The sequence below is a fragment of the Narcine bancroftii genome, chromosome 4 (assembly GCF_036971445.1).
Source record: "Narcine bancroftii isolate sNarBan1 chromosome 4, sNarBan1.hap1, whole genome shotgun sequence".
Taxonomy (NCBI): domain Eukaryota; kingdom Metazoa; phylum Chordata; class Chondrichthyes; order Torpediniformes; family Narcinidae; genus Narcine; species Narcine bancroftii.
In genome coordinates this window covers 83,003,927-83,020,446 of record NC_091472.1, presented here as the reverse complement: position 1 = coordinate 83,020,446, position 16,520 = coordinate 83,003,927, and the positions used below count along the sequence as shown (strand labels likewise).

General features: G+C 40.7%; 1 protein-coding gene across 7 annotated transcripts in view; it reads right to left on the bottom strand.

Moving 5' to 3' along the window:
• The window catches only part of kif16ba (kinesin family member 16Ba), a 200,215-nt gene that overhangs the window by 164,101 nt on the left and 19,594 nt on the right, over window positions 1-16,520 (bottom strand). For 5 of the 7 annotated variants that reach the window (XM_069931784.1, XM_069931783.1, XM_069931787.1 and 2 more), the window contains exon 3: window positions 13,407-13,520. In XM_069931784.1, coding sequence (XP_069787885.1) covers window positions 13,407-13,520 — 114 coding nt within the window. Of the gene's footprint in view, window positions 1-5,485; window positions 5,623-13,406; window positions 13,521-16,520 lie in introns of those variants that run through there. The other 2 variants (XM_069931788.1, XM_069931789.1) reach the window with 2 other exon arrangements.

Below are 16,520 nucleotides of genomic sequence, written 5' to 3'. Positions count from 1 at the left end.
ATCTTTCTTCAGTCCACGTCATATGTACTTATTTGACATGATCTTGACTGATGTCCTGATGGATGGATGTGACAAACTGTGAATGTCATCAAAAAGACGTCACCTCCATGACAATGGGACCAATGGTCTAGGATAGCCTAATAATACGTCACAAAGGAGTTCTGGTTCACCGTGCTGCGGTGCCACCTGCTGAAAGTCCAGTCCAGTAATGGCTATACTGTATGTCCGTATATCAGGATCCATGGCCAGTTCACCAATGTTGATTCCTCCTTGAATATGGTGCACACTTGGTCTAGACAGCATATCCAAGACTTTTCCTGAAAAGTGTCGTACGTCCGTAGTGAATTCTGAAATGTAGGACAAAATGGCGCTGCTGTCTTGCCGACCATGGATCTGTCATTTTGCTGTCATATTAGAACTTATGGAAGACTACACAAAAGAGTCTGGAAAAACAACCAACTGAAAAACCTCACAAAGATAAGCGTATACAGAGCCGTTGTCATACCCACACTCCTGTTCGGCTCCGAATCATGGGTCCTCTACCGGCACCACCTACGGCTCCTAGAACGCTTCCACCAGCGTTGTCTCCGCTCCATCCTCAACATCCATTGGAGCGCTCACACCCCTAACGTCGAGGTACTCGAGATGGCAGAGGTCGACAGCATCGAGTCCACGCTGCTGAAGATCCAGCTGCGCTGGATGGGTCACGTCTCCAGAATGGAGGACCATCGCCTTCCCAAGATCGTATTATATGGCGAGCTCTCCACTGGCCACCGTGACAGAGGTGCACCAAAGAAAAGGTACAAGGACTGCCTAAAGAAATCTCTTGGTGCCTGCCACATTGACCACCGCCAGTGGGCTGATAACGCCTCAAACCGTGCATCTTGGCGCCTCACAGTTTGGCGGGCAGCAGCCTCCTTTGAAGAAGACCGCAGAGCCCACCTCACTGACAAAAGGCAAAGGAGGAAAAACCCAACACCCAACCCCAACCAACCAATTTTCCCTTGCAACCGCTGCAATCGTGTCTGCCTGTCCCGCATCGGACTGGTCAGCCACAAACGAGCCTGCAGCTGACGTGGACTTTTTACCCCCTCCATAAATCTTCGTCCGCGAAGCCAAGCCAAAGAAGAAAAAAAAGAGAACTTATAGAATACACTGATTGGGCAGTGCCCATCATACCTGTACACAAAGCAAATGGTGAGATTCACATTTGCAGAGATTACAAAGTCACCGTCAACCAGGCACTAAAGGTACCAGGACAACCCATGCCCAAAGCAGAACTATTCCAAGCACTAAATGGAGGGTAAATGTTCACAGAACTCAATTTGTCACAGGCATACAAATAGAGTTGAATAAAGAATCAAGACAATATGTGACAATCAATACCCACCTGGGATTGTTCACCTGTACACACGCCATATGGAATTTCAGCAGCGATTTTTCAAGCTACAATGGACAAATGACTACACAGAATTCCGGTGGGATCTTGACTTGATGATATCATCATCATGGGCCCCAGAGAAGACTTACAAAACCTTGAGAAGGTCCTAATCAGACTACAACAGGCCAACATATGATTACAGCAGAATAAGTGTGTCTTCATGATGCCCTCAGCGACATACTTGGGATTTACAATTGACAAAAGGGGGTACGAATGGATCTGGCGGTCACAGAAGCCATGCGCAAAGCCCCATATCCAACCAACAAGCCAGAATTCGTCCTTTCCAGGGCTTATAAATCTCTATCGGAAACATATCCCTAAAATGTCTACACTATGCAGCCCCTTAAACAGCTTACTCAAGAAAGATCAAAAATGGTGAAACTAAAAAACAAAACAGTCGACTAAAAGAAATATTAACGTCAACAAATGAGGTTCTGATCTAAACAAGGAAGTGTCTCTAGCTGTTGATGCTTCACCAGTAAGACTGGGAGCAGCATTCTCCCAAATCACAGAAAAGGGTGAGCACCAGTGGCATATGCTTCATGGACATTAACTGCAGGCAAATGCAATTAAACACAACTGAAAAAGTGAGGATTAGCAATCATTTTTTGTATAAAACATTTCCACCAACATCTTTATGGAAGAATTTTCACCCTAATCACTGACAACAAACCTCTAAGTTGATTCTGGGCCCCCACAAAGGAATACCAATATTATCTGCAGCCGAATTCAAAAATGAGTCCTGTTACTAGCTGCATACAACTACGAGGTAAAACATAAACTGGGAACATTCAACAATGATGTGGATGCCTTATCACGCTTACCACTACCCAAAACTGATCAGAAAGAAATTATTAAATGGACAGCAGAAACGACAGCTATCAACCAAGAACAACTACAACAACTACTCACTACAGCCCAGATGATCGGCAAAGAAACCCGAAAGGAGGCAATGTTAAGCAAAGTCTTATACTTCACCCTTAATGGATGGCCAGAATTGGAGGTCATACCAGAAGACCTGAAAGCTTACTTCACACATTGCCATGAACTATCAGTTGAAGGATGTTTACTTTGGGGTACATATACAATTATCTCAGCCAAATGGCAAAACACCATATTATCAGAGCTGCACCACAACCATCCAAGAATGGTATGAATGAAAGCGCTCGCCGGATGCATATTTGGTGGCCTTCAATAGACACAGACATTGAAACAACATTGAGAGAATGCGAAATAGGTCAGTCAATGCAGCCAAAAACGCCACAGGTCAAGGCCAATCCATGGAAATGGCCTTCCAAACCCTGGCATTGCATTCACATAGACTTTGCGGGGCCATTCACGGGAGAGACTTTCCTTATACCAGTGGACGCACATTCCAAATGTCCAGTAGTTTCTCATGAAAAACATTGAAACCAATTCTACAATTGAATGTCTACGGCCCATATTTGCCACATACAGACTATCTCACGAATTTGTACGGAAAATTATCCCAGTTTACATAAGAACCTTTCAAGAAATTTATGGGTGAAAACAATATCAGACATATTTTGTCAGCATCCTATCACCCAAGTACTAATGGAGAGGCAGAACACTGTGCAAATATTCAGAGATGATGAAAACCAAAAAACCTCCTAAATGTCTCCTGGACTCACAGAATTGCAGATTTCCTATTGGGGTACAGAAACACACCACATTCTACCACAAAACACATCCCAGCAGAATTGATGTTTGGCCACAACCTACAGACGAGATTATCCAAAGTTCACCCTGATCTGGGCCTCAGTTTAGTAAAATGCACATTGCCACAAACTTTACTTAGAACATTAGAGGTGGGCGAGAGAGTACTGGCACAAGATTACAGACAATACAAAGACCCATGGGTGGTAGGGGTGATCCTACAAAAGTTGAGCCCCTGCTCATACTCTGTTTTGGTGGGAAACAGACTGAGGAAATGACACATTGACCAACTGCAGACAAACTACCTCACGACCTGGAGGAGGTAGAACCAGATCTGTTGTGGCCTGTCACAACAATCCAACCCCTTCAGCCAAGTGAAAGAGGCATAGATGGGTAGCCCAGCAACTGCGACAAGCAGCCCAGCACGTAGAACCCTGGAGGCCAGCAAAGGCTGGCAGTCGCCATCGACCCGAATATCGGTAAGTCCCACCCAGAACAACCCTGAGTAAATACCGGTCCAGCATGCCATATTGAGGGAGTCCAAGAGAGAAAAACCACCCAAGCGCTTTAAGGACCATGTTCCATAATTATTATCAAGTTCCTTTCCATATTATAATCACTCAATATATGTACCCTAATTCGCACTAGTAGTCATGGGCCTGATGTAGTAATGGTAGTTAGAGGGGGCCCATTCAACATTTATTGCCGGGGGGAGGGGGGGAAAGAGTGTTGTGTATAAGCCTGGCCTGCTGTCCATCATGACATACATACATACATAGCCATGTTAGTCTGATGGTATTAAAGAAGGAGAAAACACCATTTCTCCGAGACCTAATTGTGTAAGTGCATACACAATATTTATGAAACTATATTTATTAATACATAGGAATACTTGTCCTGCATCTGTATTGTTCATCTGTTCATTTGTTATGTCTGATTGCGTGTCTGCATGTTTTGCACAGAGGACTGGAGAACACGGTTTTGTCAGATTGTACTTGTGCTATCAAATGACAATAAATTTGAGTTGACCAGTCTTTTCTTCAAGGTGGGCGAAGTCTAAAGCTGAAGGGCATAGGCTTAAGGCAAGAGAGTAAAGATACAAATAGTGACCTGGGGAGCAACATCAACCTCCCCCCACCCAAATACAGGTGGAACGACCAGAGGAAGCTTCGGGAGTTGAATTACCAGATTTACAAACATTTGAACAGGAAAAAAAAGTGCTGGAGAAACTCTGCAGAAGATATACAACCAACATTTCGGGCCTAAGCCCTTGGTCAAGATTCACAAAACCCATTATGGTAGACCCATCATTTCCTTGTACTCCTAACCCACCAAACTGGCATCCATTTACCTCAACTCTGTTTTGTCTCCCCTGGTCAAGTCCCTCCCTACCTATATCTGCAATACCTCACACACTCTCCAACATTTCAACAACTACCCAACTACCAGTTCCCTGAACTCAATGGCCTCATCCTCACTAAGGACATCCAATGTCTACACACCTCAATTCTTCATACTAAAAGCCTTAAAGTCTTTGGTTTCTTTTTCAACAGACCCAACCAGTCCCACACCACCACCATCCTCTTCTGGTTGGCAGAACTTGTTCTCACCCTCAATAACTTTTCTTTAATTCATCTCATTTTCTCCTAGTCATAGGGGGGAGCCATGGGTATCCACATAAGGCCCAGCTATACCTGGCATTTTGATGGCTATATGGAACAATCAATGCCTACACTAACAAGGCTTCTCCACTACATTAACAGTTACATTGGTGCTGCCTCATCCAACTATGGTGAGCTCGCCAATTTTATCCACTTTGCTGCAAATTTACACCCCAACCTCTTCCATCTCCAGTAAAACTCTCCTCTTTTTCCATCTCTGTTTCCATCTTGCAAGATAAACTCAACAGATTTTCTACAACCCCCCCCACCAACCAGTTACCTCAACTACACCATACCCTGTGCCCCGTAAGGATTCTATTTTTTTCTGGCAATATCGCAATCATATTTGCTCCAAGGACGAGCTTTCCACGTCAGATCATACTCAATGGTGCCTCCTCTTCAAAAAACATGGCTTTTCCTCTACTAACATCAACTCAGTCCTCATGCACAAATCCTCTTCCTGCACATCACCTTGGCCCCCTTCGCTCCCAGATGCAACGAAGACAGGAATGCCTTTGTCCTTACCTACCACCACACCATTCTCCACATCCAACAAATCGTCCTCTGCATTTCCACCATTTGCCATATGATCCCACCACCAGACAAACCTTTCACTCTCCTCCCCCTCCACCTCTCACAGGGCCATTCCCTCCACGACTCCCTCATCCACTCCTCCCTTCTCACCAATCACCGACTTGGCACCTACCCATAACAAGAGGTGCTCCAGTTGCATCGACACGTCCTCCCTCACCACCATTTCGCACCCTCCAAACAGTCCTTCCAAGTGTGAATCTGCAGGGGACAGCTACTGCATCCGGTGCTCCCACTGTGGTTCCCTCTGCACTGGAAAGAATGGACACAGACTAGGCAAATGTTTTGTTGAGCACATTGGCTCTGTTTGCCACAATAGCAGGGATCTCCCAGTAACCACCTATTTCAATTCCCTGCCTCATTCCCTTGCCGACATCTGTGTCTGTGGGTTTCTCCAACACTTATTAACTACATTCACAGCGTTTCCAAAATGTCTTGTTTCACTTCTTAGAACAGTATTTCTCAAGTTGTAGTCCACCAAGATAAATGTGGTGGTCTAGGAAAGACTTCGATTTTCAGTCATACCTTCCTGCACTCTCCCACTTCCTAGTGGTCCATTGGTTTGCTATAGGTAGTCCACAGCAAATAAAAGAATACTCAAGGTGGTCTGTGAATGCAAAAAATGGCTAAGAACCACTTGTTTAGAGGGTCTTGATCAGAGATGAATTGAGCAAAAAGACCTGCCTCTGTGCTGTATAGCTCTATGACTATTTCACAATGGAGCACCTGCAAGCAGTTCAACAATTCAGGATTATGTAGCTCACTTGAGAAAGACACTGTCCTAAACATTCACTGAATTATCATCACTGCACTTGAATACATCTAGAAAACACACTGCAGTTTTTCAATCCTTATCCAATCTAAACCAAAATTCATGACCACAACCAAAAAAATGAGTGAAGCAATTTAGGATGATAGCTTACTTTCTCAAAGGCAATTAGGACCAAACACATCACACCTCAATGTTCAACAGAATACAATTCACACTGTTTTTATCCAGCTACATTCATATATATTATTGGCATGGTAATTGTCAGAAAATAACAGAGCCACGATATTATTTATATGCTTTTAATTTAGGAAGTTTACCTCGTTTTACATTATTGGTTTGAAACAAAATTCTCCTCACTTTGCTACATTTTGCATAGCAATGAGCTGCTAACCCTCCATTTCCTTGTAATCTCTCTCTATGTAGTCCAAGAACTTCACACTCTGACTTCCTGACACTCCAGTTGTTTTTACCCCATAATAATCATGCTTTGTCTTAAAAGATTAAGATTACCATTGTTTGGCTAAAAACAGAGCGCATGTGGGTTTTTTTGTAACCCTTTAAATATCAGCCACTTTATTCCTAAAGTTCAATCACATTTTGCTGATGCTGCACCCAATTAGCTTCCAAATACAAATTTTCCATTTAGCATCTAAGTAAGTTCAGATTTATTGTCAGAGTATGTACATGCAACCCTGAATTTTTTTTTTTCCCTTGTGGGCCAGGCAGATTTCTACACATTTAATTTTTTTTTTTTAATTTAAATTTTAAATTATTAAATTCAATTTAAACATACTGCTCGGTAACAGGCCATTTTGACCCATGAGCCCGTGCAGCTCAATTACACTGAGTTGACCTACATCCCCAGTACGTTTGAAATGGTGGGAGGAGACCAGAGCCCCCGGGAAAAACCCACAGGAAGAATGTACAAACTCCTTAGAGAATCGCTGGATTCAAACCTGTTCCCAATCACTGGCGCTGTAACAGGTTCGCCTACACTAACCATGCCATCCCTGCAACTATAAACTGTACTTGTGAAGGAATATGTAGACAAGGGGGGGAAATGTAAACAAAGAAAGAAATGTAAACAAACCGACTGTGCAATACAGGGAAAAAATATTCAGTAATAAAAAATATGCAAAGTAAGAATCCTTAAATGAGTCTCTGATTGAATTTGTTGTTTCAGAGACTGATAGTGGAGGATGGCAACTGTTCCTGAACCTTGTGGTTTGGTCCTGTGGCACCTATACCTCGTTTTTGATGGCAGCAGCGAGACAGAGCATGTCCTAGGCGGTGGGATCTTTAATGACTGCTGCTGCTCTTCGACGGCGGATTTCCATGTTGATCCTCTCAATGGTGGAGAGAGTTTTGCCAATGATGCACTGGAGTGTGTCCACTAATTTTTGCAGAGCTTTTTGCTCAGAGGTACTTTAAATTAGAACTGCTGTTAGATGCTTTGACATTAAGTTTATTTAAAATGTTGCTGAAAATGCAAACTGATAACAAAGAAAAGCACCAACCTACAGATCCTGAATCAGCTTAAGCAAATGCAAACTTGAGGGTATGCAAATTCAAGTAGAAAAAAAGTTTTTTGGAAAATTATTTACAGTAAAAAAAATATAGGAGTACACTGAAAATTAGAGATAAAATGTATGAAATGCAATCTAGGTTTTTAAAATTTCAGACAATTAAAATTCTGGCCTGAGAAGTTTCTAAGAGCTCATTGTAAATGTTAAGAAAGTTGATTTGCAGTTATGTATAGGTACTTGTGAGTGAGCCCCAATTCTGCAGGAAACACAATTGAAATCTACAGCACAAATACCAAGCAGATATTATCAAGGACATCAAGCCATCAACTTGACAAGGATAATGATGAAGTAATGGATTTCAGTTTCTGGTTGTCCACATTTACATCCACACTACCCATGGAAAAACCACAAGCATGAACCTCATTGTTGTTTAATGATATTAAACTAAAGTTTATTTTAGACAGAATCAAAAAAATTTTTAATTTTTGTTCAAAATTTCCCCTACCCCAAGCACCTCTAGCCCATGCCAATTTATCTTCTGTATATTCCCAACATATTTATACAGATGAGAGTTTGTGCAAAGTAATGACATCACCGATTTTAAATGGCTCAAAGGACTAATACAGCAATATCAGTCAGTTACACAATTTTGGGTTGATCTGTTTTGGATCCTTTTTGTTGCTTTTATTTGTTTATTAATAGAATTAATGATATAATAATGATAAATGACATTAATAATTGAATAAATGATTCAATCGTAGAAACATTATAGCACAGAAATAGGTCCCTTCGGCCCTTCTAGTCAGTACTGAACCATTTTTCTGTCTCATCCCACTGACCTGCACCCAGTCCATAGTCCTCCATACCTCTCCCATCCAAGTTCCTGTCCAAATTCTTCATAAATGTTAAAATTGAGCCCGCATTCACCACTTCAGCTGGTAGCTCATTCCACACTCTCACCATAATACCAAAATTCAATCAGTATTGCAGAGCTAAATTCAACCCTCAATCATAGGACACAATGATCATCTCTTCCCAGCTAGACCTATAACAAACTAACTGAAGTATTCTGCTATCCCTAGAAATCGCTCAAGAGTTCTAGATTGTTAATCCAACATCAATTCCTGCATAGCAACTTGGCTACAACATTATACAACTATGTTGTGTTAAGAAGTTCCCTTTCTTAACCTATGTCCTCTGGTTTGTATCTCACCTACCCTCATTGGAAAAAGGTTATTGACATTCACTCTATCCCCTTCATAATTTTAAATACCTCTATCAAATCTCCCCTCATTCTTCTATACTCCAGGGAATAAAGTCATAACCTGTTTAAACTTTCCCTGTAACTCAGTTCCTGAAATCTGGGCAAAATCCTAGTAAATTTTCTCTGCATCTTATTAATATCTTTCCTGTAGTTAGGTGACCAAAGCTGCACGCAATATTCCAAATTTGGCCTCACCAATATCTTATATAACTTTACCGTTACATCCCAACTCCTATACTCAGTACTTTGATTTATGAAGGGCAGCATGCCAAAAATAGAAATCAAAATATAATGCAGAACCGTGACCACTTCCTGTCGGTGAACTTACTACTATTAGCATAGTTTCACATTTTTAATCAGATATCATAATTAAAATTAAAGATTAAAATTAAAATCTGTGATACTAGCCTTCATTAATCAGGACTCTGAATGCAAGAAAAGGGAGACTGTGCACCAACTTCAAAAAACATTTGTCAGACCTCAGATGGAGTACTGGATGCAGTTCTGGGCACTATACCAATGGAAAGATGTGCTATTGCTGGAGAGATTCACCAGGATGTGGCCTGGGTTGGAGCATTTCAGAAAAAGGAGGGATCAGAGGGGCTAGGTATATTTTTTGTGGAGCACAGAAACTTAAGATGGAACATGACTGAGGAATATTGCAAGGGGTATAAATTGGGAAGACCATATATAACCATATAACAATTTACAGTACGGAAACAGGCCATATCGGCCCTTCTAGTCCACACCAATTTATGTTTAACTCCACTAGTTCCACCTCCCACTCCCATAACCCTCCAACCCTCTCACATCCATGTACTCATCTAACCTCCTCTTAAATGACAAAATTGACCCTGCCACAACTACTTCTTCCAGTAAATCTTTCCACTCAGCCACCACTCTCTGAGTGAAGAAGCATCCTCTTATATTACTCCTAAAGTTTTGCCCCTTAACCCTTAACTTATGACCCTTCGTTCCAATCTCCCCTACCCTCAGGGGAAAGAGCCTATTCACATCTATTCTATCCATTCCCTTCATAATTTTAAATACCTCTATCAAATCCCATCTCAACCTTCTACACTCCAACGAATAAAATCCCAATCTACTCAATCTTTCTCCGTATTCAAGATACTGTAATCCAGGCAACATTTTTGTAAACCTTCTTTGCACCCTCTCTATCTTATTTATATCCTTTCTATAATTTGGAGGCCACAACTGAACAGAATACTCCAAACTTGGCCTCATCAATGCCTTAAACAGTCTCAACATCACTTCCCAGCTCCTATATTCTATGCTATGATTTATAAAGGCCAGCGTACCAAAAGCTACCCTATCTACATGGGAATCCACCTTCAAGGAACACTGAACCATTTTTCCAAGATCCCTCTGTTCCTCAGCATTCCTCAATGCCCTCTCCTTCACTACATATGTCCTATTTGGTTATTGTTCCCAAAATGAAGCACCTCACATTTATCTGCATTAAACTCCATTTGCCACCTTTCAGCCCACCTTTCCAAACAGTCCAAATCCTTCTGTAGTTCATGAAAACTCTCCTCACTATCCATAACTCCCCCTATTTTTGTATCGTCCACATATTTACTCACCCAATTTACCACCCCGTCATCCAAATCATTAATATAAATGACGACCAACAAAGGACCTAACACAGATCCCTGAGGCACACTGCTTGCCACCAGCCTCCATCACTCTTTGGTGCCTATCTTCCAGCCACCTTTGACTATCTCTATATTAATCTCTAGCGACTGAACCTTCCTCACTAACCTTTCATGTGGAACCTTATCCTTACTAAAATCCTTTTGCCTTACTAAAATTCAAATAGACCACATCAACTGTTCTACCTTCATCAACCTTTCTGGTCACCTCTTCAAAAATTTCTAAAAGATTCATCAAACACTACTTTCCCTTCACAAACCCATGATGGGTGTCCCTGATCAATCCCTGCCTATCCAGTTATTTATATATATTATCCCTAAGAATTCCTTCCATTAGTTTCCCCACCACCATTGTCAAACTTACTGGCCTATAATTGCTTGGCCTACACCTTGTGTCCTTTTTAAACAGCGGAACCATGTTTGCGACCCACCAATCCCACGGCACCACACCATCCTCCAGTGACCATTGAAAAATTACTGTCAGAGCCTCTGCTATTTCCTCCCTGACCTCTCTTAGGGTCCTGGGAAAAATCCCATAAGGGGCAGGAGACTTATCTATCTTTATATACCCCAGAAGTTTTAAAATTCCCTCTTTACTAATCCCTATTTTTTCCATAACTAACCCTTTTGCCTCACTTATCCAACACAATTCAATATCTCTTTCCTTCATGAACACCGACGAGAAGAATGTATTCAATATCTCCCCCATCTCATATGGTTCCTCACACATTCCTCTGCTCTAATTTTCCAGTGGACCTATTCAATCCTTAACTTTCCTTTTGCTATTCACATATTTGTTAAAAACCCTTCAAATTTCCTTTCAACCTATTTACTATAGCCCCCTCATACCTTATTTTTGCCTTTCTAATTTCCCTCTTGTTCTTTCTACAATCTATGTATCGTTCAAACATCTCATCAATCCATTGCTTCTTGTATTTAACGTAAGCTTCCCTCTTATCCCGAACCAACTTCCTAATCTCTCCAGAAAACCATGGCTCGCTTGAACATTTGGCCTTGCCTTTTGTCCTGACAGGAACATAAAGATACTGCACTCTAAAAATCTCACCTATAAATGCTCTCCAATTCTCCTCTACATCCTTTCCAGAAAAAAAGATCATCCCAAACTACTCCCTGCAAATCCCTTCTCATCTCTTCAAATCTGGCTTTCCCCACTCAAAGACCTTCATCTTTAGGCCAGATCTACCCCGTTCCATAATTAAGCTGAAACTAATGGTACTATGATCACTGGATCTGAAGTGCTCCCCAACGCACACCTCCGTCACCTGCCCTATTTCATTCCCCAACAGTAGATCTAACACTGCCCCCTCTCTAGTGGGTACCTCAACATATTGATGCAAAAAGCAATCCTGCACATATTTCACAAACTCTAAGCCATCCAGCCCACTCACTGACTGCATCTCCCAATCTATGTTAGGAAAATTAAAATCCCCAACTAACACCACCCTGTGTTACTGCACATCTCAGCTATTTCCTTACACATTTGCTCCTCTAGTTCTCTCTCCATTTGGTGGTCTATAATACACCCCTATAATCATAATCTCACCTCTTATTTTTTTAATTCAACCCACACCACCTCCCTCAATGAGCCCTCCATTCTATCATGCCTCAGTACCGCTGTAATATCTTCCTTGACAAGTAATGCCACACCCCCACCCTCCTTTAATTCTATCACACCTAAAGCAGCGAAATCCCGGAATATTTAAATGCCAGTCACAACCCTCCTTCAACCACGTCTCACTAATTGCCACCACATCATACTGCCAAGTGTCTATCCACACCTTCAGCTCGTCCACCTTCCTTACAACACTCCTTGCATTGAAGTAAATCCGTTTCAGAGACTTTCCACATCTTACCTTCTGCCTAATCCCCTCTCTGCCATCCACACCATTATTTGTTACCATCTTCACTTCCCCATCATAGCATCTATCCCTTTCCTCCTCAATCAGCTGCTGTTCCACCCCCAAATTTTGTGAATAAGCCTTTTCCCTTCACCCACAATACCTCTTTCTGCTGTCCTTCCTTATATGGACCCCTTCCCCCAACCATATTAGTGGTAGCCCTAGCAAATGCCCCTGCCAGGAGACTGGTCACTCTGGGATTCAGATGTAACCCGTCCTTAAGGTACAAGAAACTTTACCTCATAACATAAGGCCGTTTTATCACATGGAAAGTGGCATGTACCTAGAATACTGTACCTGAAGTAACAGTGGAAACAGTCACTGACAGCATTTAAGAATTGTCTAGATGAGCACTTGAATTTCCTGGGCATAGTAGGGTATATGTCAGGTTCTGGAAGGTGTTTAATACAGATGTGCCCAATATTGTAATGGGTCAAATAACCAGTTTCAGCCATCTCTGATAATGGGCCAAGGAACGATGATAGAGGACAGAGAATCAGTGAGATGCTGTTAGAGGTAGTGATGCAACGGCAAATCTTGAAGCCCTTCATTAACTACTTATTACCAAAATTCAATCAATATTGCAGAGCTAAATTCACCCTTAATCATAGTTGGACATAATGATCATCTCTTCCCAGCTAGACAGTCAACAAACTAACTGAAATACTCTGCTATCCCTAGAAATTAATCAAAAGCTCTAGATTGTTAATCCAATATCAATTCCTGCATAGAAACTTGGCTACAACATTATACATCTATTTTGTTCATACATTGTCTTCATCATGAATCTTAGAATGGAGTTATTTTTTCTGAAGCTAATATAACATATGAACGTGTATTAGTGACGTGCATAGAAGATTGAAATAATGTATAAAAACGTACCTTTTCCTGAGAAACAAACTTGGGACTTCTGCAATCAACAGAACAGTAAGAATAGTCATAAGTAAATGTTTTTATCCGCTCTCGTCCAAAATCACCTGAACTTTCTTCTGGAATCTATCAAGAGGGAAGAAATGTGCATCTGATCAAAATCTTAAAAAATAGCAACTCAAACATTTCTTTCAAAGTTCAGAGGTTATAGAGAAATTTAAAACCAGAAACGATTTAAAAAAAAAAAGAGCATAAACTATTTTAGCTCACATTCAAGGCTTACCATAATCAACCCCAATATTTATACACAGTTCATAAAACATTCTGCATTCACCTAAAACAGGTTCATAACAGAGTGGAAATCTGCTACATTTTTGAGAAATATAATGTTTATATTCTGACATGGAAATTTTGAGAGAAATATTTTACACCATAGTGAACAAAGAGGGAAAAAATTGGAACTATTTAATCACAAGTGCAATATTTTACAGCGGACATCACATTCTTTTCTGAAAAAAAAATTGCACAAAGTTGAAAGTACTTTGGTCTTCAATGCTTAAAATAAAACTTGGATAAAAATGTGCATCACTTTATTGTGGCAATATCCTAGGCATTTTGAATATCGAACTTTACAGCAGAGTAGAGGCTGATATAACCCAATTAACGCACCTCACAACCTTCCCTACCTCACAACTCTAACTCTTCATTTTACTTGCATCCATGTGCCCGTTTAAGTCTTTTAAATGTCCCTATTGTACCAGCCTTCACCACTATCCCGGGCAAAATAAACGCTCCTGATATCTCCACTAAACTTTCTTCCCTTTATCTTATATAGATGTCTGCTGGTGTTTCTAGTCTTGCCCCAGAAAAAAAAAAGATTGCTGGCTCCACCCTATCTATGCCTCTTATAATCTTGCAGATCTCTATCAAGTCCCCTGTCATCCATCCCCGCTCCAACAAGAAAAGACATAGTTCTGTCAACCTCGCCTCATAAGATATATTCTCCAATCCAGCAACATATTGGTAAATACTTCTGCACCCTTTCCATACAAGAACAGAACACAATATTCCAAGTGTGGTCTAAACAAAATTTTAGAGCTTTTTCATGACTCAAACTCAATCTCCTGACTAATGAAGGCCAGTATACCATAAGCCTTCTTAACTACCCCATCAAGATATAGGATTTGGACCGCAAGGTCCTTCTTCTTCCACACTTGTTAAAAATCCTGCAGTTAACCATGTACTCTGACCTAGTCTGATCTTCCAAAATGCATCACTTCACAATTATCTGAATGGAACTCCATCTGTCATTTTTCCACCTCTTGCTTATATCCTGATGCAACCTATGACAGCCTTCAACACTATCCACAGCACCTCCAACCTTCATATAATCAGCAAACTTACTGAACCATTCCTCTACTTCTTCATCCAGGTCATTTATTAAAAAAAATTTCCAAAAAAAAAAATCACAGAGAAAAGTTGTCCTAAAATAGATCCATGGGGAAGTCCACTCGTCACTGATCTCCAAGCAAAATACATTTCATCCACTACTACACTCTGCTTTCTACAGGCAAGATAATTCTGAACCCACACAACCAAAGTTCCAAGGATTCCATGCCTCATGATTTTCTAAATAAATCTCCCATGGGGGACCTTGTCAAATGCCTTATTAAAATCCATATATACACCACATCTAACACCCTAACTTCAATTTATTTTAAGTACTTCGTCAAAAAGTTCAACAAGGTTCGTGAAGCATGACCTACCCCTCACAAAGTCATGCTGACCATCCCTGAGAAGATTGTACTTCTCGAAATCCTTGTAAATCATGTCCCTAAGAATCCTCTCAAATAGTTTGCCCAACACTTACACAAGACTCGATGATTATCTTTTTTAAAAAAAACCAAGGGGACCACATTTGTCATTCTCCAAACCTCCAGTACATCCCTTGTAGTCAAGGAGAATGGAAAAATAAATGACAACGCCCCTGCAATCTCTTCCCCCTCTTACTGTAGTAACCTGATGTACACCTTATCTGGTCCTAGGGACTTAACAATCCTAATATTTTTAAGAAGACCAACATTTTTTCTTAACCTCAACATGCTCTAGCACATAAGCTTGTTCTATAATGTCCTCACGTTGACCAAGGTCCCTCTCTCTGGTGAACACTGAAGAGAAGTAATCAGTTAGGACCTTCTCTACTTCCTCCACCTTCAGACACATGTTACCTCCTTTATCTGTAAGTACTCCTATCTTCACTCTTGTCATCCTTCTGCCCTTCATGTATGCATAGATTTTTCCTTAATCCTACTTAAAATATCCTCGTGCCCCCTTCTAGCTTTCCCCAAGTCTTTAAATTACTTCCTAGCTACCATACAATTCTCATGAGCCCTTCCTGTCTTTTTCCTCCTAACCTTATGCAAGTTTTGTCTCAACTAGCTGTGTCATCTCTTGTCAACCACAGTTCCCTTTTCCTACCAACTTTTCTCTGTCTCAGTGGGACAAACCAATCCTAAACCTCATGCAAATCAACAAACAGTACTTACATATTTTTGTATTATATAGTAACTTGTTAAAGGAAAGAAAGTAGAAAGAACTACTGGATGGTACTAGGAGAGGCTATGAGGCACGAAGGACTGTAATCAAACAAACAAGTATCTTAACTCATTTTGCAGGAGGTGTCATAGGATCCAGAGATCAGAAGTGTTAAAATTAAACAAAAATAGCTATTTTTTGCATATATGGCTCCATATTTGTAAATATATGTTATACTTATTCCTCAAATTCGAAGTATTTTTTTCTAATGGAATACACTTTTGAATTTCTGCATGTAATCTATCAACACCTACACAAGAATCTGATTTCCAAGTAATTGCAATACACTTTCTTGCTACCACCAATACTATTTTCACAAATTTCTTTGTATTTAATGGAAGTTTCCATTCAACGTTCATCCCTTTCATGCTCCCTAATAAGAATAAATCAGGCTTTGTGGGTATGAAAGATCAGCGATTTGTTCTAACAGTTTCCTCCACTTTCACCCAACAAGGTCTCACTTTTGGACACATCCATGTAGAGTGCAGAAAAGAACCTTCTTCTATAATCGCACCTAAAACACTTGTTTGA